At 42.3% G+C, this 24,524-nt stretch overlaps 2 protein-coding genes across 9 annotated transcripts in view; one reads left to right on the top strand and one right to left on the bottom strand.

Annotated features, from left to right (window-relative positions):
• PARP6 (poly(ADP-ribose) polymerase family member 6) overlaps positions 1–1,767 on the bottom strand; it is a 64,746-nt gene extending 62,979 nt beyond the window's left edge. For 2 of the 7 annotated variants that reach the window (XM_069980937.1, XM_069981002.1), the window contains exon 1: positions 60–1,763. The gene's annotated coding sequence lies outside the window, so the exon portion shown is untranslated. Of the gene's footprint in view, positions 1–59 lie in introns of all 7 variants that reach the window. The other 5 variants (XM_069980995.1, XM_069980946.1, XM_069980956.1 and 2 more) reach the window with 5 other exon arrangements.
• A 2,906-nt stretch (positions 1,768–4,673) lies between these two features.
• Positions 4,674–23,151, top strand: PKM (pyruvate kinase M1/2). Of its 2 annotated transcripts, none has more exons than XM_069980914.1 (11): positions 4,674–4,748; positions 9,045–9,207; positions 9,346–9,437; positions 9,879–10,010; positions 11,188–11,374; positions 12,262–12,532; positions 12,823–12,973; positions 13,211–13,363; positions 18,514–18,680; positions 21,630–21,811; positions 22,635–23,151. In XM_069980914.1, exons 2-11 carry the CDS (start codon positions 9,051–9,053, stop codon positions 22,739–22,741), a joined length of 1,599 nt encoding a protein of 532 aa, XP_069837015.1. In that variant the 5' UTR covers positions 4,674–4,748; positions 9,045–9,050; the 3' UTR covers positions 22,742–23,151. The 2 variants fall into 2 exon arrangements, with proteins under 2 accessions (XP_069837015.1, XP_069837025.1); XM_069980924.1 differs by lacking the exon at positions 18,514–18,680 and adding an exon at positions 18,072–18,238.
• The last annotated feature ends 1,373 nt before the right edge of the window (positions 23,152–24,524 follow it).

Genomic DNA, 24,524 nt, shown 5'->3' with positions numbered 1-24,524 from the left:
CACATCAGCATTTGGAGCAGTGTGTCACTCCACAGCAAAGGCAGGATCAAAGCACTTACCACAAGGCCTCCATTCATAAACCCGACCACATCAGAGCTTAAACAGAATCTGGATTTGGTGCTAAAGATGATACAGTTCCAGTTCGTAAAAGTTTGTGTTTTCTCATTCACAACACAGGGGTGTAAAAGTGCCACCAGTGTCTGGATGGTGAACCAGGAACCTGTGGGAGTTGCTTGTTAGTGGATCAAATGTTTATCTGAACGGATGGTTTGTTTGGGTTGCCTGGAGGCTGTTCTCCATCTTTCTTTCTTCCTGCCGCCCATAACCATTGCTAACAGATTGGTCAGAATGGCCCTGATGGGGAGCAGTTCTCCATAATGACCATCCTGCCTCTCTTAAAGGTTTTGAACAATACGCTATATCTGTTTGGGTACGTTATTTTTCTGTCAGCGAGTGAGTGTACCGTGTCCTGGCAATGCTATACAGTATACAGCACAGATTAAAGCAAATGTGCTATCAGGTACATTCGCTTTAAGCGTTGCACATGAATAGAATGGTGCCAGCGTGGAGAAGCATTTCTGACAGTCCTAGATACAGTACCTACAAATGCAGCTTTGGATCTTTCTGCCTGATTTATTCATCCCTCAGGCTACATACGTATGGTCTATAAAGGTCTATGAATCACAGATTGTTATTCTGTAGCCAACACAATATTCCCTTGGCACAATCTGAATTCCAGTTTTATTTTTCCTATTCAGTTTATAGTGACACATATAGGCCATAGGCCTAGTAATAGGATTCCAGCTGGTTGCAGCTTTCACTCATAGCATGAATTAGGAGGTTGCCTCCTCATACTGCCTCATCCTGTCAGTGTGACTCTGAGTGTGGGTTGGGGGGCATCCTGGGCCCTTGCTATTCCTCTGACTCCCTTACCCATGGTGTATTTGCTTTATTCCTGCCAGTGTCTGATAGCCGGGCTGCTCCCTATCACCCTGGCATACACTGCTCGTACATGTGCGCCCTGCGTGCCCTACTAGTCACACAACCGCCCTCCACACTGTATGACAACTAGAGGATGCGGCCAAGTGCTGTGCGCATGCGCAGCTCCACTCTCCGAGCACGCACTCAGCAGCTGCTACCTTACTGCATTCTCATTGGTTAGCAAAGAAAATGCGTCATCTTTTTCGAAGATTTCTTATTATGATCTTTCCGCCAAGAAAAATAGTTCCACGTTGCTTATCGTTTACTACCTGGTGTTATGGCAGATAGGAGCATTATTTATAGAACGATTAGGAGGACTGGTCAACTGAGATTTATCTGTGGCGAACACTGGGTGGGAACGGGGAAGGTGTAAGCAGGCGCAAGGATCTGTGCGGCAGGTGTGGGGCGCGCTTCGGCTCTGCAGGGATCACCTTGCTTCTGGGAAGCTGCCGGCTTCTGTCAGACGGACGACGGAGAGAGACGAGAGCGGAGCTGTCAGTGTGCGGTCACACCGGGTACACAGGTAATACGCCTTACCGCTATGTGCCTGCAGGCCTGGGGCAGGGAGTCTAGTCATAAATAATTAGTCGCATTAGTGATGTGAGAAGGCTATGTTACACATAGGTGGCTGCCATACTCAGACTAGGAAGACTGTTAGCTATGAACTTCAATGTTCCTTGCTGTAAGTCAGAGTATTCCTCTCCAACCCACAGTAATATGATGAGACGCCTGACATATAGAGAGGCTGTGGGAGTGTAAAGATGGCTGCTTCCTCTCCAGAGTGCTGCATCAGTTATCACCATGGAGACGCAGGGGGCGTGTCTCTCAGGGGCCCTTACTGTGTCAGGCCTAGGGGCTCTGTGACAGCCAATCAGAACTCGGCTAACGTTATCATACCTAAAGAGAAATGGGAGAGGTGGCTTCTGATTGGCTGATGTGTGCAGCCTGGTCCTTAGGTAGTGATCTCCATAGAGTAATATGACAGGAGGCTTATTACACACCAGCACTTGGTGCCCTTTATAAGGCTGTGGATGTTCTCTGTTTCACTCCTTTTATCCTTCCTGTAATATTCTTTTATGGAAGAGGAGACGTGCATATGCCTGTCTGATGCGTCTCCACAGCCGCTTTATATCTTTTCTGCATAAAGACCCCGCTATGTACAGTGTGATGCTTGCTGGCAGGCACACCCATTTATTAGCTGCCTGGCAAGATCAGACGCATAGGGACAGATCGGAACTTGTAGGCAGAATCACACTAGACTCCCGATCGTTGTGGTAGCTGCAGGATCAGGAACAATCTTTAGTTATATCATGCCTACACGACCTAAAGGGAAGAAGAGCTTACAATCTAAAGAGCATGAGGGGGTTGATGCCATAGACGTTTGATTTCCTATTATGTAATAGTCTAAGGAATTTTGGTAATTTTTCTAGCCTTTCCATCCTCTAGTGCTCAGCTGTGAGGAGGCGGCTGTGGTATTGCAGGGGGTGGATTTCCATGGCTAAAAAAAGCATCCTTTAGGGAGATGCACTGTGAACTTGTGAAGGTCATTCGTGCTGTGTGTAGCTGATGACTTCTGTACAAGCTGCCGTCTGACTAGATCAGAGCTAGTATGATAAGGGCCCCCGACCCTGTCACACCCACCATAGATGATGTATGTAAAAATGTTCATTTGTATAATAGCATCGGCATAATGTTTCGTCTCAGTACAACAACCCATGGTGCTCCTGTTCTTGGTGACAGAGCCCTTATTTATGTGCAGTCAATAGAACAGCACCCTCTAAAGACTCTCTGCCGAAGAGTTGGGAATAGTGCCATAAGGTGGAGGCAGCAAACAGTGGTGCAAAAGGGCATAATTTGAAGGGGCATTTTTTTTCCCATTTTTTTTTTTCTTGTAGATGTTAAATGATCTAACAATCAATAAGCAGTAGGGGCGATATATAAAAGATGGAGGACAAGAGAGCAGCTTTAGGGGGGGGGGGGGTGTTTCACACACCACAGTGTGAGCAGTTTGAGGCCGCGAACAAAAGTTGTCTATTTAGTGGTTTGACGACATTTTTTTTTTAATTTTTTTTTTTACAACCATAATTTTGAGCCGTAATACCAGCAGTTGGTTGGACTCTAAATGATGGTTGTCCAAAAGCAGGTTGTCAAATGGCCAAAAAAAATACGTAGTGTGTTTTTGTCCTAAATGTGATGGCAGAAAAAAAAAGCAGTTGATTGTATGGCTTTACCACTTACTACATATGTGTCACATCTGTTCTATGCATTCATGCTGCCTTAGGATCTAGGAGAGGTTTTTCTCATTAAGAGGATGGGCAGCTGGAAGGTCAGAGCTCTCTTACATGTGACCTAGGCATTGCTCTCACCGCCCCTCTATGTGACCTAGGCATTGCTCTCACCGCCCCTCTATGTGACCTAGGGATTGCTCTCACCACCCCTCTATGTGACCTAGGCATTGCTATCACCGCCCCATTATGTGACCTAGGGATTGCTCTCACCGGCCCTCTATGTGACCTAGGCATTGCTCTCACCGCCCCGCTATGTGACCTAGCCATTGCTCTCACCGCCCCGCTATGTGACCTAGGCATTGCTCTCACCGCCCCTCTATGTGACCTAGGGATTGCACTCACCACCCCTCTATGTGACCTAGGCATTGCTCTCACCGCCCCTCTATGTGACCTAGGCATTGCTCTCACCGCCCCTCTATGTGACCTAGGCATTGCTCTCACCGCCCCTCTATGTGACCTAGGCATTGCTCTCACCGCCCCTCTATGTGACCTAGGGATTGCTCTCACCGCCCCTCTGTGACCTAGGGATTGCTCTCACCGCCCCTCTATGTGACCTAGCATGGCCCGTTCTGATCAGCATATCTTCTATATGGTATCCCTTGCTGTGATACGATTGTATTATAACATGGATAATTGACCGGTAGGCCAAGATCTGATGTGTGTGTGATTCAGTGACTATTTCTTGTGTGTTAATATGTTGCAACCATATTCTTGACATCCTGATTGCTTAGTCAGAGATTTCCTGTATGCAGCAAGAAATGGAAAAGCTGAGTAATATCCTTCAGAACGCTGGGGCCTCTGTTATCAGGGGCCTCCCCAGCAGTGGAGCACTGGGGTAGGAATGACTGGCATTTACCAGAAGCAGCTTCTGCTTTCTGTTCTTTCTGTAGGTTGCATGGCTGTCCTTACTAGCCCGTGTACTATATCATTGTGTATTTATTAGTAGTATGATATTCCCTTTATTAGATGGGTAACAGACCATTCTTGCATTGCAGTACTGAAGCTTGGACAGGAGCCACAATAAATGTTTATCACCGGTGTCTATTGGATGCTCTGTACTGTGACCAGGTTATTTAGGTTTTGTGTATGCCGTTATTATCCTATTGTGAGTTTGCATTATTTTTCAGTAACTAAATTCTCATAATGTGCTTTATGCTTCAGAGCATCAAAGAGCGGGGTACCATGTAGGTGTCAGTATTGTATATGTAAGAGCACATCCAATGGCTTTACCTCTGTATGAATGTCATGAATAAAAAGGTAACTCTAGAACGGTGGGGTTCTGTCTCATTCTGTCCATGTGACGGGGTCGTGTGCAGCTGCACGTACGGCCTGGGGTTTCTAGGCAGAGGGAGGGGTTTCATCATGGCGTGTCCTACAAGAGGGGAGTGATAAAGCTGCAGAGATGCTGGCACTGAGTCACTGTCGCTGCTGGAGAAGAGGAGCAGCAAGCTGTGCAGCAGGTACACCCTCCATTTTATTGTAAGTATCAGGAAAGCGTTCTGTCTGCTGTTTCAGCCTGACACCTTCCTGCCTGAGGCATCTGAGAATGATTGTGGAAAACCAATGAGTCTACTTTATTAAATGAAGGCAGGCAGCAGGGCATCTTACAGTACTGTTGTATGATGGAGCCATTGAAGCTGGTGTGGCAGGACTGTGACTGCTTCAGCATTCATTTACTCTCTTTTTCTATGTGTCGTGAGTACCTTTGAGTGATATGACTCATTTGGTAACACTGCGGTGCTAATGTAGTCACACACAGTGTGGGTGGGATATTCTTTCTGCCACATGACTTGAAGCAGTATATCCTCTATGAAGGCATCATTGTGAACACGTGGTAGCTTTTACTTTTTATTAGATTGGATTTTCGTAAATGCTTTAACTTTTTTTTTTTTTTTGTAAAGGGATGGCAAAAGCTTTAGCACTAAAAGTAATGTCATTTATCACATCTTCATGTCAGATGGGTAAATGATTCTTATTTAGTGTATAGGGGTTTGCAGAGAACCTAATAACTTGTCTCTGGGCATACACTCCTGTACAACTGATAACACTCCAGCAGTTTTCTTGTCTTTGTTCCAGGTTAGGCATCTCTCACTCAAAATGTGTACCATATATATTGTGAACATATCCATGGGACTCCATTTCCTGATGGAGTACAGGGGGTTTATTTTTGTCCTCTCATCACATGAAACATCTTGTATGCTATTTAATACTCCAGGCATCCAGTAAAAAACATATACGTCATTTGAATGAGCTTTTGCAGTCAAATTTCAAAAACCCTTTTTTTATTTATATTTATCCATGTGAAAATTTAGGCTCAGGTACGGGATTAATGAAGAACTCAAGCGAAAGCAAAAAAAAAAGTGCCGGGCAGGGGGAACATACTCAGCCATTCAGTGCCCCCGCAGTACTGCATCCCCTGTCCTACACCCTTGCCAGAATCCTCCTGCAACGCCTTAATCCGGTTGATGGATGCCCCGCTCAGCCAGTCATTGACTGGGGCGGGACACTGCTGCAGTCTCTGATTGGATGAGTGGGTATTTTCCCCCGGGTTGTGACGTGTTAGGAAACTGGGAGAAAATGATATCTGGAGAGAAAATGAGGCTGGTCTGGTAGCCTGTTGACTCTTTAGGGGGACAGGTAAGTATACATTCTTATGTTTCTCACCACCCACTGCCCGCACTGTATTTTTTGTTTTTGCCGGAGTTTTCCTTTAACGCTTAGATGACCCTGGGCATAAAAGTCAGTCACCAGACGACCCTGGGATGTACATTTACGTCCTGGGTCTCTAGAGAGCTATGAAGCGCTCTTCATAGCAGGTGGGGGCCGGCTGCAGTGAGCAGCCGGCCCTCACCGGTTATGGCAGACTGCAGCGATTGCACTGCAGCCTGTCATCAACCCCTTAAATGCTTTGACGCGACCACAGCGTTTAAGTGACAGGAGCAGCTCCTTCCACTTACCGATCGGACCACCGCAGTGTGACTGCGGGGGTCCTGATTGCTTTCACGGAGTCTCTTACCACCTCCCTCCGTGCGGTCCGATCGGTGCTCTGCTGATTGAGTCTGCCACAGGCAGGCTCAATCAGCAGAACACCTAATACACTGAACAATGCTTTGCCTATGGCATAGCAATGATCAGTGTATGTAATCTAATAATTGTATGTAAAAGTCGTCCAAAGGGACTTAAAAAGTGTAAAAAAAAAAAAAAAAAGGTTTCTTACAATACCCCAAAGCCCCTCCCCCAATAAGTTAAAATTACCCCCCCTTCCCATTTAATAAATAAAACATATAAAAATATTTAAACATATTATATAATGTAGCTTGCATAATTGTCCGATCTATTAAAATATAACAATCGTCATTCCGTATTGTGAACGGCGTAAACGAAAAGGGGGGGGGGGAGAGCGCCTGGATATTTTTAATTTTTTTGTTACATTATATACAAAAAATATTTAAGAAAAAGTGATAAAAACATCTGATCTACAAATAGGGTATTAGTAAAAAAAGAAAAAAAAAAAAAAAAAGAAGAGATCATGGCGCATAAAATGACGCCCCATAGGTGAAAAACTAAAACCGTTATAACAGAGTCACTAGAGGACAATTTTTTTTTAACTAATTATAAGAAACAAAAAGGATTTCAATAAAAAAACGCATGAGAAAATGTAAATATGCATATGGTTGTGTTTGGGCTGACCTATAGAATAATGATACTATGTCACTTTTACCATATAGTGCATTAAGTAGACACAGGAACCCCCCCCAAAAGTTACCATATTGCATTGTTGTTTCCAATTTCACCAATTTATATTTTCATAAATAATATTTTGGGGTTCCATAATACATGATATGGGAAAATGAAAGACTCCATTACATAGTACACCTATTCCTGGAAAAAAACAAGCCCTTACATGGCCCTGTAGATAAAAAAAAAAAAAAGAGTGCTAGAGCTCTTAGAAGGGGAGGAGGAAAAAAATGAAAATTCGGAGGTAGCTGGTTAGTGGAGAAACTATTATTTTCATTTTTTCACCTTTCTCCAATATTGTTATCTGTTCTCCTATTTATTGACAAGAAGAGTTGAGATTTGGTGTGGGTTGCTGCTGGGCCAGGATTAGGACACATTAATGAAAATCTGCTTGCAGAATGGTTATCCTCCAGATGGATAAACTATATCCAGCTATTAGCTCCATTGTGCTCTGGAAAACTGTCCTCTCAGACCCACATGGAGGGCCAACCAGCCAGTAGCCTGCTCTGTACTGATGGGACAACTCCTGAGACACCCACTGCGCACAAAACCTATTAGATTGCGTGGTTTTCTAACAATAAACTATCACAAAGGAGCTTTTGGGTGGCCCATTGAAGCGAGTGGATGCCTGCTGCCACCTCTCCTATTACACGGAGCGTCAGACAGCAGTCAGTCTCTTATGTGATCAGGATTTTTTAACCTGTTGAAAGACCATGCACAATGTTGGCTGATCATTGTCTTTCAATAGGTGCTATTACAAAAAACAATTATCGGTTGGATTGGCTCGTTATTGCCCTAGTATGGCCGATAATCATTTGGTGTAATAGGGCCCTAAGGTTATATAGGTTCTGCCCTGATTGTAGTGCCACCTTCCTCCTTGCGATTAGTGGTTGGATTCCATTCATTCATAAATCATTGACTATAATCCCATCTTTCTGAAAATACTGGAGAAGGATGGGCAGAATTTACATTTACCCCTTGTGCAGCAAGTAACAATAACTTTAAGTAGCTGGCATTCATCATCATTGACATGGGCCATCTGTCATGATTCTCTTCTTTCTAAATGATTGTAAATGTCCCTAACCCAATCTGATGGCCTCGAGCTGACAACTGAGACTATGACACTATGGAAAAACTCTTTAAAAAGAATCAGTGGAAGAAAGCATTGGGATGACAAAGGGAGTCTGTGGCAGAAATAAAACATTATTCATAGTAATTATGTAAAAGGAAATAATTCATAATATTTCGCCTGTTTTATAAGCAGCAGCACAAGTGTATATTGGCTGTTCAGCAGAAAATGCTACAGGGAGTGCATGAAATGCTGGACCTAGACACGCCTGCATTGAGAACATGGGCACATTCTGCCAAATCCTGTGTTCTTGTGTATGACACTATTGACAGCTTGTTACTTAGGTTACCGAGCACCATGCTGGTAGTGGTCTAGTGTGTGTAAAGCTATAATGTACATGTATTGAGAGTGTGTTTGTACATATCATGTGTAAGATATACAATATACACCAGCCAGACCACTGCTTTTAGAGCAGAGAAGTAATTGGTAACATAGACAATGAGCTGTTAACAAAGGGAGGGAAAGAGCAGCCTATCAGGAGGAGGCAAGTTTGCTAAATTAATGGGTATGAAAGTATTTCTGTTTACAAGAACTACAGGTTTAACTATATTAGTGGAGATGAGAATACCCTTTTAAGCTGGCAACGGCTATTAGTTGGTATGCAAGTCCCCCCCCCCCCCCCCCCAAAAAAAAAAAAAAAACTCATCATAAATGGGGTGCAAATAATGCCAATTTTCTGTAGAAATTGTGCTACGATCCTGGCATATTGGCATTGTCTCTAGGCCTTACCCGGATACATTGCACACTCCAAGTGGCATTGAAAGCCACATTCTCTCCATGAAGGTTAAGAGAAATAAAATGTTGGTTTGTGATATCCAATTTTTTTTTTTTCATAGTTGTGTTGCATGGATAAAATAAATGCTGATCGTCTATTTTGTCAGTGAAACAACTGTTTTATCTATGTGCAGATCATCATGTCGAAATCCCATGCATCAGAGGCTGGTAGTGCCTTTATCCAGACACAGCAGCTGCATGCCGCAATGGCAGACACCTTTTTGGAGCACATGTGCCGTCTGGACATTGACTCTGAGCCCATTGTAGCACGTAACACTGGCATCATCTGCACCATTGGTAAGTTTTGCTGTCATTTGTGCAGGATGTCCTATCAGAGAAGATATTGTGTGGAAGGTTTTATAGAGCTTATAACCTATAAAAACACATAGCTTTTTTTTTTTTTTTAATGCTCACCTTTTATTTATTTTCCTTTAGGCCCAGCATCTCGCTCAGTGGATATGCTAAAGGAAATGATCAAATCTGGAATGAACGTTGCTCGTCTCAATTTTTCCCATGGGACACATGAGGTTAGGCTTGTGTATATCAGTATACTACAGCCAGTACAGTAGAAGGTCACTGGAGAAATTCAATCTGGTCCCTTCAGCTGTCTGCTATAAAAATAGAATATTTGGTGGGGGGTGGGGTGAAAGGTTGTAGTTGGTGCTGGTGTTCCATAAGTTTTTGAATAACTAAAAACATTCTTGTAAAAAAATATATTTATTTTTTTGCTGAAGACTTGGCAGATATATATCTAAGGGTTAGGTGTAAATTCATGCCAGCTGGCAGCCTAGACCTGCAGAGTTTGTATCTTGAGGCGTGCCTATTTTATGTTCCTCTATATCACATTACAAATTAGTGTTCATAATTATTGTGCACTGGATTCCTTATTGCTTTGCTGGTATATGTTTACATGTGTACCAAATGACTTCACTATTATTTAATATTAATTTCATATCTGTCTTTCACAGTACCATGCAGAAACCATCAAAAATGTACGTGAGGCCACAGAGAGCTTCGCCTCTAACCCCATCCTGTACAGACCAGTGGCTGTTGCTTTAGACACCAAGGGACCAGAAATTCGCACTGGGCTGATCAAAGGAGTAAGAATTTCCATTTTTTTTATGCAGTTGTGCTGAGGAGTTATCTAGGACCTATACAATGTTAAAGGAGTTTTTCAGAGAGCAGAAAGGGCATTAACTTTCTACTCCCCCAGGACTCCACTCCTGACCTACATTTGTCTTAGAAGTATGTCTTCCGAGATTGCAAGCCCTCGCGGGCAGGGTCCTCTTCCCCCATGTACCATTCTGCCATTTGCCTTTATGTAATGTGTTTTTGATCTTGTAATGTTCTTGTTTGTTACCCCTTTCACTTGTGTAGCACTTTGGAATTAAGGGTGCTTTATAAATAAATAATAATAATAAATGGGGAAGGTACCATATGACAGTCATCATATGTGGGCATAATAACACCTACATAAGATATCCAATAGCGGCACAATGTTGCTGTGACACCACATGACTATTGGACATCGTATGCAGGTGTGGTTTTGCCTGTAAATGATTACAATATGGTACCCACCCGCTCTTGTCTCAGAAGGGCCAAAGTGGAGTGTCAGGGAGAAGAAAAGGTAATACCTTTTCTTCCCAGACAACACCTTTTAAAGAGGTTATCTAAGATTAAAGAAATATGGCTGCATTCCTTCAGAAAACTGCACCACGCCTGTATTCGGGTTGTGTGCAGTAATGCAACTCTTCTTTGTTCACTTCAATAGAACTAAGCTGCGATACCACACAAACGTGGACAATAGTGGTGTGGTTTCTGGAAAGAGGAACTGTGTTTCTGTAACCCTAGATAATTCCTTACAACCAGAGGGTAATGGATTTTTAATGGCAAATCTAGCAAAATTTAGAGATAATAAAGATCTAGGCTAGGCCTGCACGGTGATTCCTGGTCCAAGAACCAGTGTGTTGCCCTGCCTGTCGCACAGCCCCTTTAACTTACACAAGTGAACGGGGTTGCGCTGCAATCCACAGGTGACCACAACCCCTGCAGTAAATAATAAATAAAATCCATGATGGGTTTTTTGCAGTTGTGTGGTTGTGGCTGATTGTGACACAAAACTGACATGATTTAAATGATCCCTTTTATTGGGATGTTGTCATGTTCTTGATTCTGGGAAAAAGACAAATCCATCCTGAGACCAACATGATTGTGATACCTTAACTATTTTGTGAGTAATTGTATGTAAACTATGTAACTGGACTTGTGTTTCTGTAGAGCGGTACTGCAGAGGTTGAACTGAAGAAGGGGGCAACCCTTAAAGTGACCCTTGATGATGCCTACCAGGAAAAATGTGATGAAAAGGTTCTCTGGGTTGATTACAAGAATATTACCAAAGTGGTGGAGCCTGGCAGCAAGATTTACGTAGACGATGGACTTGTTTCCCTGCTTGTTAAAGAGATTGGTCAGTAGTTTCAACAACTCTAATTCATTTATCCATACCTTTTATCCATTTATGAGCCACCACTTTTATCTCTGTTCTTTCTACTGCACTGACCTTTTACTAACGATTCACTACTAAAATCTGTCTTGAGAGATGGGACATAATCTGTTTACCGAGGGATCAGGTTACAAGCTGATCTGTTTGCAGGAGGTCTGACTGCTGGGATCACCTTTGATTTTGAGAAAACGTTGCCATGGCTTTTATAAGGAATAGCAACGCACATGTGCATCTTTACTGTTTACTACTACTGTAACTTCTACCAAACTTTACTTTTCAGCAGTGTTCTACTTTGCAGTAAAAGGTGACACCAGTATATAGATAAAACAAGATAAGGCCTTTCATAATAGGAGATGGTCACAGCTAGCCTGCCCCTCCCTGTCCAACCACCTCTGAATAAGTAACCGAGCATGACAAAAAAAATTGTTCCATAGAAGTCTGTGATTTGTAATACCTATAAAAACTACAGATCACTGTGCAAAAATTGAGCTCCCCACACACAGCACTACTGACTGAAAGGTAAGAAGTTATAGAGTCAGAATAGGACCTTATTTTTTTAAATTAAATTAAAATGACTTTAATCGGGTATCCTTGTAAACAACCTAGAAAAGATTAGTAGCCCTGCCCCCAGTGCCCCAAACCGCCTAATTAGCATATGGATTAAACTACAAAATACAAGAAACTAACTTTCATCCTCAGCGCCCTGTGCGCATCTAACCTGGGGTAAAAAGATCTTGTTTGGTTTTTGGAATATGTAGCAACTTGCTGTAAAAATTTACCTATAACAGAAAATTGGGGAGCAATGATGTGGTTGTTTGTTAAAAATCCCTCTTGTATTATCTCTTTTCTAGGCCCTGACTATGTTTTGACAGAGGTAGAGAATGGTGGGTCTCTCGGCAGCAAAAAGGGAGTCAACCTACCTGGAGCTGCAGTAGACTTGCCAGCTGTTTCCACCAAGGACATCCAGGATCTTAAATTTGGAGTTGAGCAGGGAGTGGACATGGTCTTTGCATCCTTTATACGCAAGGCAGATGACGTACATGCTGTGCGCGAAGTTCTGGGGGAGAAGGGAAAGAACATCAAAATTATAAGCAAGATAGAAAACCATGAGGGAGTACGAAGGTAAGTTTGTTGGATGAGAGGTTGTATCCTTCACTGCATGTAGATCTTTTGAATTGTCATAGGAGCCTACACATGTAAAGCAACTGTCCCTGTCCTTCTAAATTCCAGTATAATGTATACAGAGTGAAAACAAATGGACTCCACAGGATCCTAAGAGAAAACATTTATTTTAATCTTCCCTAAGAATATACAGTGTTGTATAACATTTTATATATAGCTTTTTTTCAAAGTGAAAACAAAGTCAACGTGACATTTGTGTGTTCTTGCTAATACCAAGTTTTTGCTTCTAGATTTGATGAAATATTAGATGCTAGTGATGGTATCATGGTGGCCCGTGGAGATCTCGGTATTGAGATCCCAGCAGAAAAAGTGTTCCTTGCTCAGAAGATGATGATTGGTCGCTGCAATCGTGCTGGGAAACCTGTGATCTGTGCCACACAGGTAATATTGTAAATCTGTTTGTTCAGTTATCAGACGGTAAAGGCCCTAATAGACGGAGAGACTATCGGCCAAACTGGACTATCGGCCAATCTCTCTGTGTAACAGAGCCAGAAATCTGCCAACAAGTGAGGGAAAGCTAGTAATGTCCTTGCAGCATGATTATCAAGCAGTGTAATAGGTTCAGCAAGCGAGCGCTAATCAGCTACAACTAAGCTTGGTAATATTTATTCTTTCCAGATGTTAGAGAGCATGATCAAAAAGCCACGCCCAACTCGTGCTGAAGGCAGTGATGTTGCCAATGCAGTATTGGATGGGGCAGACTGTATCATGCTTTCAGGAGAAACTGCTAAGGGAGACTATCCACTGGAGGCAGTACGCATGCAGCACGCTGTAAGTATTTTGTTTGATCAAATACAAATGAAATTCTAAGCTAGTGTAGCAGCACACACATACTTTACAATAGGTAATTATTTATGAATGTACAGATGTGTCTACTGTTTTTGTATATATGAGTACAACTAGCATTTTGTATGTAATGTTAATACAATATGGATGTTTTGTATGTTAACTTCAGTATGTATGTGTAATGATTTTTTTGCCAAAAAACAAGTGTGCGGTGGTTGCTGTATCATGTCTTAGATGTGGTTGGTTTGGCATGCGCTGCTCTACTCTGCTTGCTTAACACCTTTGCGCAGTTAGTATTTAGATAGCTTAATGCGAGCGCTGGCAAGGTCAACCCCCTATCTTGTTCCCTTTTCATCTTTTCTTGCTATATATTTCTTCTATGTCCTGTAACTTCATGCATATGCACCAAGCTTCAAACCCTCACAGTACTGTCATGTGTAGGCCTTTGATCGACTGGGATGCCCCCCTCCTTCCCCAACCCGTGTATTCTTGTTGCTGGTTAGGACTATCCTGGTTGTGCCTGGTACTGAGGTGGCTCATTTGGCATGTTTTCATAGCCACTGTGGGAATATGCTGACAGAAGCAACTGGCCACATTACAAATGCATCATTGTGTGCAGACACTTTTGCTCTCTCTGCCTTTTTCCCTCTTTTAGGTATACACTGATGTAAAGAACTTTGTTCCAGATATACTGCCAAAAAGAGCTTGGTGTATTAAGTTTTAATAAGGTTTTTGCACCTAGTTCTGAAAGGGCCAGCAGTGCTTTCAAATTTTCCCCAGTTTTATATATTTGAATTCTATGTTCATACAATGCTTCTATTGATTTATGAAGCCATTTAAAATCTCCATATTACAATTTGATATGACTATTGTATTTAGAAATATAAAAATCACTTTTTTTTTTTCCTCTTCACACTTGTTTTACCCTTTAGCAGATCTAATGTTGTCACATAACACATGTGACTGGTGACCTGCATGTTCTGAAGCTCACAAGTTGTTTTTGTGGACAGCTAAATGGTGTAAATTAACCCCTTAAGGAGCAGCTAATTTGGGGCCTTTTCCCCTATTTCATCATTGCATTCCAAGAGTAGTAACTTACATATTCTTCCACCTGCAAAACTAAGACCTATGTTAATATTTAATTTTTTGTGTGGGACATGGAAACAGACATGCAATTATGCTTTTGTTGTTTTATTAAGACTATAAACTAGACAGTACCAAATATTTTTTTCTCCATGCCATATGTGATGTGGCTTAAGTTTTTTTTTTGTTTTTTTTTTAAGGGAACCTGTCACCCCCCATGCCGGGGTGACCGGTTCCCGACGCTCCACTAGAGCACCTTATACGTACCTGATCGCGCCGGGTCCCGCTTCTTGAGACGGTCGGGTGACGGAGATTTCAGCGCCTGAAGCCCGGCGCGCGCACTTCTGAGATGAGTCCAACTCTCATAGAGAATGAAGGAGCGTTGGACTCACCAGTCATTCTCTGAGAGTTGGACTCCTCTCAGGAGCGCGCGCGCCGGGCTTCGGGTGCTGAAATCTCCGTCACCCGACAGTCTCAAGAAGCGGGACCCGGCGCGATCAGGTACGGGAGCCTGTCACCCCGACACGGGGGGTGATGAGGTCTTAAAGTTTTTGTTTAATTGGGTGTAGTATTATTACCAGTTAGTATAAAATGATTAGGCTGTACATTTGGAACCTATGTACCAAAGGAAAAAATGTTTTTCTTTTTTGTTGTTTTTTTGCTCATATAATGCAGTATAGGCTAATATTAAAAATTACATATTATGTAGAGGCTCTTATGTATACCTCTTTTAGTTCATGTGGTATGCATAGGTCTGTCATTTTGATTTTTATTTCCCCACGGATATGGTATGCTGATGCTACCTACATTTCCCATGATGTCCCTGGCTTTGCAAAGATTAATGGCAGTGTGAGTATTGGCCACATGACCCAGCTGCAGTAATGAAATGTATGGATAAGGTGGGGTAAAACAGCTGGCACTGCAAGAGTAGTGGTGGTGAGTGTGTATTATATGGGCAAAAAGAAACCTAGAGTGCTGCTTTTAATAGACAAATGCCTCTAGTAGACCTAAAGGAACCAATGGGCTGAGAGTATCCTTTACTTAGATATTGACTGCTGTATCTAAGAGGTTAAACAGCCAGGGCAGATGGTAACTCTCCACAATAACTGTAAAATCTGTATTGCTTGCATTTTTTTTTACTTGCAGTTTTCAGTTGATTTTCAGTTGATTTTCTAGGTGCTCATTAGTTTTTGTTTTTTTAATTCTTTATATATCACTGACCTCATCAACTGCACTGCATGCACTGGCTGGTTTGTATGGAATGCACTGCTCATGCACTGTAGTTATGGTTAGACCAGGCACAGTTGTGTACAGTCATCCTACATACCTTTCCTGATAATTTTTTTCTGTTTATTTATGCTGTGATGGAGAAGTATGGCAGTGTGCTGCATGATGTACTGAGGCATAATCGAGAAGTCTCACACTAGCCTACTAGTACTACATCCTACTATATTACTTATATCATTACTCTGCAAAACATGCTTTTATGAAAGTCGCAGCAAACAAGATTGTACAAATAAGTAATATCATGGTATTTAGGTTTTAGAAATGGATCAAATACCAAACTATTTCATCTACCATCGTGTATCTCCCATCTTGCAGTATTTGTCAGTCTTGCTAACTGCATTGACAAAGTAAATCTGCAATGTTAATATTTCATCACTAAGAGGTAGGCAGACAGAATCTAAGGGCCCTATTACACTGGACGATTATCGTGCGAAAAATCGCTCGTATGTCGATCGTTGATATCTGAACCTAAAATTATCGTTAATCGTTCGCTGTAATTCCACATTCGTTCGCTCAAGTTCCGCATTTGTTCACTAATCGTTCAGTGTAATTGCACATTGTTCATTGTTTTGTTTGGATCAGATGGAGTAAACGATCATAGAAACGATCGCAATGACGATCATAGTAACGATAGTAACGAACGACCATCGTTCTGTGTAATATGGTGAATGATTTCAGGTTAACGATAAACAATCTCATTTGCGACCATTTATCGTTAGTCGTTAATTTTTAAATATCGCTCCGTGTAATATCACTCCGTGTAATAGGACTCTAACACTTACCTTTACCGAAAGACCAAATTGCCCTTGAATTTTGGACTAATATAGACAATGAATAAACTCCATTAGGTACGTGTAAAGAATAGAGAATCCTTAACTGAAAGCATTTTCTGCAGACTAGCCTGATGCAGAACTGTATTGCAGACCACTTTGTCCTATGTGATGTTCCATGTCATAGATTGATTATTCACCTTGAAACAACAATAACAGAACAGCAGTAATACTGCACATTTTTTAAAGAAAAAATGTCTTTCTGTTCTGGTTTTGTCATTTCATATAGCATAAGATTTATAGATAAGGGATATTAATAATCTACATATCTACATTAAAGGGGTAGTGTGGCACTAAACATTTATTCACAGAATAACACACATTACAAAGTTATACAACTTTGTAATGTGTTATGTATGTGAATGGCACCCTTCCCCGTGTCCCCCCCCCCCCCCCCCCCACGCTAGACCTGGAAGTGTTGGTGCATTATACTTACCGCATTTGTGTCGACCCCCGCCCGCCATCTTGTGACAATGACGTCGTCTTCGGGAGGCCGGCCGAACCGCTCCCTCCGTCCCTCATGCCGACCCCCTCTGCCACATCACCAGCTGCTCAGCCATGATTGGCTGAGCACAGTTATGCTCAGCCAATTGCGGCTGAGCAGCTGATGACGCGGCATAGGGGGGCTGGTATGAGGGACAGACGGAGCGGTTCGACCGGCCTCCCGAAGACGACGACATTGTTACAAGATGGCGGTCGGGGGTCGACACGAATGCGGTAAGTATAATGCACCAACACTTCCGGGTCTAGTGTGGGTGGGGGGAAACACTGGGATGGGGGCCATTCACATAGATAACATACATTACAAAGTTGTATAACTTTGTAACGTGTGTTATTTTGTGAATAAATGTTTAGCGCCGCACTACTCCTTTACTATATTCTCCACATAGTTCCCAAGCTTTAGTTATGTAAGTCCGTTAATAAATTATAAATTATATATATAAATATATATATATATATATTATATAATTATAATATAAAGATAATAAAAATAATAATAATAATTAATATATATATTGTATATATTATTATATTATATTTAATATTATTATTTTTTATGTACCTGTGTTTAGTTATATGCAATTGTTATGAATATTAGTGGCATAGGTATATGCTTGACATCTTCTGTCTGTTTAAAAGTTTACAGCTGATTCTTAAAGTCTATAGTCACCAGGCTGGAGTCAGATTTGGAGTTTTCATATTTGCAGGTGTCGCCTTCTGCATATCATGTGGTGTGTGATATTCTGCATTGTATTGGGTACAACAGCCTGATGACTGATCTTTATTACCATTTGTTCTGTCCCTTTTCTCATTTCTACTTTCTTAGTTTTCTTTCTTCTTTAACCCTAGTGTTTCCTTCTATTCCACTCTAACCTTGTGACTTTTTACTCTAGATTTAAAGTGCAGAGAATCACTCTGCTTTATTTTCTTTCTTTGGTTTGCATCCCTTTCTCTCCTCTCCTTTTCCTTCTCTCCTCCCCTCCGGCTCACAGATTGCTGTGGAGGCCGAGGCTGCTGTTTTCCACCGCCAACTCTTCGAGGAACTTTCCCGTCTCACCATTAGCTCCAGGCACCCTGCGGAAGCGATGGCAGTAGGCGCAGTGGGGGCATCTTTTAAGTGTTTAGCAAGAGCGCTTATAGTTCTGACAGAGTCTGGCAGGTGAGGCTAACCTGCCGCACTATATTTGCTGTTAATGCTGCGACCTCTTGCGCTATTCCAATCCACAGATAAGGCAGGTCAATCGTGTAAATGTTGTGTGAATGGGATCAGGTGAAGTAGGTGCTGTTAGTGAAAAACAATACTCCAGTCTGACTGATGTGAATGTCTCCCCCTCCCCATCCTGTTCAACCTTCTTGTTGCTCATTCATTGACACCCCCCATCCCCCTATTGCCTGCACTTGGCAATTGCGGCTTCCCCATCCAATTGCTGTTAGATCGCTCGCGAGGCGGAGGCAGCCATTTACCACAGACAGCTGTTTGAAGAGCTGAGACGTGTATCCCCATTGACCCAAGATCCAACAGAAGCAACTGCTGTTGGAGCAGTGGAGGCATCATTCAAATGCTGTAGTGGAGCAATCATCGTCCTTACCAAATCTGGCAGGTAGGAGTGGGGTGGGGACACTTAAAGTTTTATGCTATTCCTTTTAAGTTCAGTGATTTGGAGGTAAGTGCTCTAAGGATTGAACAATTCCTGCAGTGTTAATATAGTAGTATTAATTCTCTGTATGGAAAATATACTATGTCGAATAAGTGGTTATTCCAGATGGCCAAACTATATGAAAATATTGCACTCCTAGTTGTGTCTTTTACTCTGGTACTGAAAAATAAGGGAATTCACGCGTGATCATGAGGAATTTCCTCTAGTGGTTTTACACTATGGGGGAGATTATCCAACATGGTGTAAAAGTGAAACTGGCTCAGTTGCCCCTAGCAACCAATTAGATTCCATCTTTCATTTTCCAAGCAGTGTGCAGGAATGAAAGGTGGAATCTGGTTGCTAGGGGCAACTGAGCCAGTTTCACTTTACACCATGTTTAATAAATCTCCCCCTATATCTCAATGATAGAATTGATTTTTAAGAAATATTTAAACATTTAAAAATAAAATTACACTTCAAATGTGGTGAATATTTTAATTCCACAGAAATTACCTTAACAGTTAAATGCCCATTAAATAGACTCCAAACAGACTAGCAAAACTATAGGCATTAGGCTAATAGGTATTTTACTGAGAGTCAGAGAAGAACAATGAGTGACATATAGATTTCAGAGGTAAGATCATAAGACAGGATTGGTATGTATTTTAGTAGTTCAGACAGCTGAAGTTGCTACTCCTATTTCAGGTGACATTTTCTTATGTGGTTCCTTCACTCTGACCTTTCTTTGCTGGTTATTTATAGCATTGACTTTCTATAGCAGGGTCATAGAAATGACCATTTCCTTATGTACAGCCATTGCATATTATCCACATAAGCTTGAAAGTACTTAACAGGTAAAAATTGCACACTTATTGCTGTTACATATGCTTATAGCTATATTCCATTGAGCTCTAGAGAGAGTTCTTGCTTGTAAGGTAGTTTTAAAAGGTAAACTTCTCCACACGCTCTGATAAATGCTGATTCACACACCCTGGAATCCAAAATGTCAAACTGTTTAGCCATGAGAGGTGTAGTCTTGGCATCTATCTAGTAGCTTGAACATTTGATCTCGAACTGCTGATTTAAAACTGTGTTCAGGAACATTTTTTTTTTTTCAGTTAATGTATTTGTATATTAAAAGGGTTATCCAGCCTTACAAAAACACGGCCACTTGTGCCCCACTCTTGTCTCCAGTTCAGGTGTGGTTTGCAATTAAGCTCTGTTTACTTCAATGAAACTGAGTTTCAAACCCCACCCAATCTGGAGACAAGAGTGGGGCAAAAGTGGCCATGTTTTTGTAGCACTGAATAACCCCTTTAATACTGGGAGGTCATGTTTTCATTGCTAAAAAAAAAATCCTGCTAATGTTTCATTGGGCATACATTGATGGCAGAAATGCAATCAAAATCATAAGAATCATAAAGTTATCAGGATATTTTTGCAAATACATTCATTGCAAACTTGCCTCCTCCTGATATGCTGCTCTTTCTCTCCTATTGTTGGCAGATTGTCTAGGTTACTGACTACTCTTGTCTAAAAGCAGTTGTCTAAAAGTTTTCTATGGGGAGGGGTAAACTGCAACCAGACAGCCCTGGTAGTGGCTTATCTTTCTGAGAACAAAGTGGTCAAGCATTGAAATTCAATCACACCTAAGCCCTATTTCCACCTACATCTGTCAGTCAGTAAAGTCTCTGAAAAGCCCCATATACTTTATATTGATGACCAAACCCCCGGATGGGAACCTTTTTGGCCAGAGAGCTGCTTGGTAACCTAGACAATGAGCTGTCAACATTGGGAAGGAAATAGCATTTATCCTCAACATTTACTGTTTAGATTAACCCTAATCAGAATTGTAAAGGTAATGAAGCTATGAAATCATGCCATCCCTAGCATTAAAGGGGTACTCCAGCGGGAGGGGGGGGGGGTGTTCCAGCGGTGGGTTCCCAGCCGCTTCCTGGTGTCTGACGTGGGCCTGAGACATGACGTCTCAGGTCCGCTCAGCCAGTCAGTGAAGGAGGCGGGATCCGTTTCAAGTCCGCTCAGATCCCGCCCCTGACTGGCTGAGCAGACCTGAGACTAGGGATGGTCTGAACCTGGTTCGGACGAACCCGAACCCTCCGCAATGATTACTGCTGTCTGCCCGCTCTGTGCAGCGGGCGGATCCAGCGGGAGGAACGCCTGGAAAACTGGGATACAGCCATAGCCATAGGCTGTATCCCAGTTTTCCAGGCAGTCCGCCCGCTGCATGGAGCGGGCAGACAGCGGGAATCCGATGCAGAGCATTCGGGTTCAGCCGAACCCGAACCTCGGCGGGTTCGGACCATCCCTACCTGAGACGTATCGTCTCGGGCCCGCGTCAGAAGCAGCCGGGGACCGGAGCGCCGCGATGCGGGACCCGCCGCTGGAACCGGGGAGGTGAGTGGATGTCTTTTCCCTCAGCCACCTCCTCCCCGGTCCCAGCTAAAAAGTGCCCCCCCCCCCCCCCCCCCCCCCGCTGGAGTACCCCTTTAAAGGTAAACTGTAGTGTTTTACCAGGTGGAAAACCAGAACTTTCTAAAAACCTCTCACCTTTTAATATGCAGTTTGTTAGCCGCATGAGACAGGAGGAGATCAGCAGATTGATATAAAGGTTTGTAGATAAAGATTCAGGCTTACTTGAACTTTATTGATTATTCCTGCCTGAGTCCAGTGCTACTGCTAAATCAGACTACATATTCTACTTGACTGGTTCACTGTTCTAACTCCTTCTACTTTATACACCTCTGTTCATCTAAAGCAGAGGGATCTGTGAATTAAAAAAAAAAAAACAATGGTATCTGACCCTGGCCTAGTATGTAAAGAAACTCTTAACCGCTCAATGACTCCGATTACACATTTTTTGCCTTGAAAACACTTTTCACTATATGCTTGCAGGTCTGCACACTTGGTCGCTCGGTATCGTCCACGCGCTCCAATCATAGCTGTGACCCGTAATGGACAAACAGCACGGCAAGCACATCTGTACCGTGGCATCTTTCCTGTGTTATACAAAGAGCCAGTAAATCAGGCCTGGGCAGAAGATGTGGATAATAGGGTCAATTTTGCTATGGATATTGGTAAGAAGGGATCAGTGCATGCAGACTGAGTGCAGTTTTATGTATATACTTATCAAATTAGATCCTAAGTTATAAGGTGACGTATGTGATTCTGTTACATGCCATGTAACCTGATCGCCATCATGGAGTCTAGTCCAACAACAGATTATGACTGGATTCACACATAGTATTTTTAACCAAAACCTGGAGTAGAGCTGACTATAATGGAGAGATTATTTTTTGGCTTAAGCTATTTACCTTACTATACTATACTATACTATACTATACCGCTGTAGGCGCAATGTATTAAAGCCTGGCATTTAACATGCTAGTGCAATTACACAAGATGCAAGGGCCTCTTAATCTGGTGCATCTGTGATTGTGTGCCACCCTATGAAATCTGTGCCAGTTTTCTGGCATACATTATAGTAAATGTGGGAGGCCTTCCCTTTTTTTGCTTTTTAAGCAATGCCCCAGCCATTTTTTTTCTTGTGTCAACCATGGCATAAAACCACTGAATGGTTGCAGATTTTTGTGCAACTGACTTGCTCGGACTTAAATAAATTCTTACCTTTGTGTGAACTAAGTAGTCTTCAGAAAGGCTGCTGGGAGAGAATACAACAAGCAGCTCCAATTATTAAGCCAAAAATGTCTGCCAGTCCTGGAATAAGTTAAGGGAAAATGCTTGAAGTAGGAAATGCAAATTGAGAAAATGTGCATAGAGCTGAAGGTTCTGTCAGGTTATAAAGGGTCCAGTATATTTAATATGAACTATATGCATTGCTTCTACATAGTTCTGACAATGTAAATGTGTCTTTAAAAGTTTATTTATTTATTTTTACAGGTAAAGCCCGTGGTTTCTTCAAGACTGGAGATTGTGTCATTGTCCTAACTGGCTGGCAGCCAGGGTCCGGTTTCACCAACACCATGAGGGTTGTGCCAGTTCCTTAAATATTCCCATATTCCAGCAGCTCTCGCTCGCCCCCTCCTTTTTTCTGCACTTAGAATGGTTTTCCCATTACAAAAGTACACACTGGCTGCCACAGTTAGCCCATTTCTTTAGTATGGGACAGAGGCATTACTATGTGTGTACATAGCACTGTTCTGCTGCTCAATACACTCCCTCTAGTAATAGTCAATTTATAAGAAGTGCTGCACTCCATGGGAAAAACATTTAGTGCTATTTGTGCTCACACTCCTCTCCTAGTGTCCCATATCACAGTGTGCTGTAGAATGTCCTTTTTGTGTTGTCTTTGGGCCGCTGTGTAGCTTGTGGTGTGGTAATGGGAATGTTCATATCCCATCTTGTCAACAACTTGCCAGTGCGCTGAGTTTAGTGTTAAATAAAACCATGCTATTGAGCACGTCTGGTTTTGTCCTATTCATGGCTTCTTAACTGATTGATGATATCCAGTATAGTCAGTGGAAAGTGAACCAGAAGCTTATAGGGGTTTTTAACAGATGGCCTATCCACATTTGCACACCTACACAGTGAACGGTGGTGAAAGCCCTGCACTGTCTTCTGTGTAGTGATGGTGAGGTTTACTGCAGCTTACCTTCCATTTCATTCAATAGAGGCTGAGATGCAGTAAGCCATGCCACCAATACAACAGTATACAGTGCAAGGCTACTGCTAGTTGTGTATAGGTGCCATTGCAAGGGTTCAGCTTAACAGCTGATTGGTGAGGTTGCCAGTTGTCGCTCAGACACGGTTTAGACATTGATGGTCTATTGTCTGGATAAGCTGTCTGTGTCATAAATCCAGAGAACCAATTTAAATGTCTTGTGCAATTTTAGTTGAAGTTTAGTAGAAAAATGCTTTTATTCTATAGTAACAAGAATCAGACCTACTTACTCCTCCCCCTACCATACCTGACTCTGCTTCCAGGGGTCAATCAAACAGGGAGGAAGGAGAGAAGGACACTTCAGCTATTCAGGAGCTTAGAAAAGCCTCTAACTCCTTGTACTATAATGAAAGCATTTTTCAAAATCTTGAACACAGACAGATGTGTGTCTCCTTGTCCTAACTGCTATCTAACATTGTCAGTGGTTTGGAATGTGAATTACAGCTGAAGACATCTGAAATGAAGACAACGCATAAACTAAAAGAATACAATCTGATGCCCATGGACCAAGCCACACATGCTTGTGGTGGTCAATGGGTGCCTGCTATAGTTTTCCTAGCCACGTACAACGGTCTCTGAATAGCTAAGTCCTTACATTCCTCCACATTTGTAATACCGAAGATACCCAGTAAGCATGCTCTCGGGGTACCTGGCTCTGAATCTGATTACAATCTATTATCTGGAGTTCCCTTTCCAAAATCCTCTAAGTATGTTGCACTCCTATAGCATATGCAGAAGTATAGCCTCCTCCTTATCACATCCTGGGCCGTTTACGGGGCCCCAACAGTCTCTAGGAAGATCTGGATTACAGTTACATGCCCGACCTGAGGTAAAATTAATAACACTGATTATATTGTGACAATGGCTCCTGTCAAGGGGTAAGATATAGTGTCATGAAACGCTAACAATGGGCCAGAATAAAGATTTGAGTGCCAAGTTGCCATCTACTGGCTAAGAGCATCATGAAGAGCTACTGAAGTACAAATTGCTAAAACTTCCTGTGTAGTTACTTAGCTCCAAACACAAAATGGTTGGTTAAGGTGGAGCTGTCAGCAGAAAAACAGGAACGTAAATATGCCCATGGTTAGCTCAGGCCTCTCATCAGGATT

The sequence above is a fragment of the Dendropsophus ebraccatus genome, chromosome 1 (assembly GCF_027789765.1).
Source record: "Dendropsophus ebraccatus isolate aDenEbr1 chromosome 1, aDenEbr1.pat, whole genome shotgun sequence".
In the NCBI taxonomy this organism is placed as follows: domain Eukaryota; kingdom Metazoa; phylum Chordata; class Amphibia; order Anura; family Hylidae; genus Dendropsophus; species Dendropsophus ebraccatus.
This window is presented reverse-complemented; position numbering and strand designations above follow the sequence as displayed.

Coding starts and splice junctions, on each gene's coding strand:
- PKM (XM_069980914.1), top strand. CDS start 9,051: ATGTCGAAATCCCATGCATCAGAGGCTGGTAGTGCCTTTATCCAGACA. Junction 12,533..12,822: donor AACCATGAGGGAGTACGAAG/GTAAGTTTGTTG, acceptor TTTTGCTTCTAG/ATTTGATGAAATATTAGATG. Junction 12,974..13,210: donor CTGTGATCTGTGCCACACAG/GTAATATTGTAA, acceptor TATTCTTTCCAG/ATGTTAGAGAGCATGATCAA.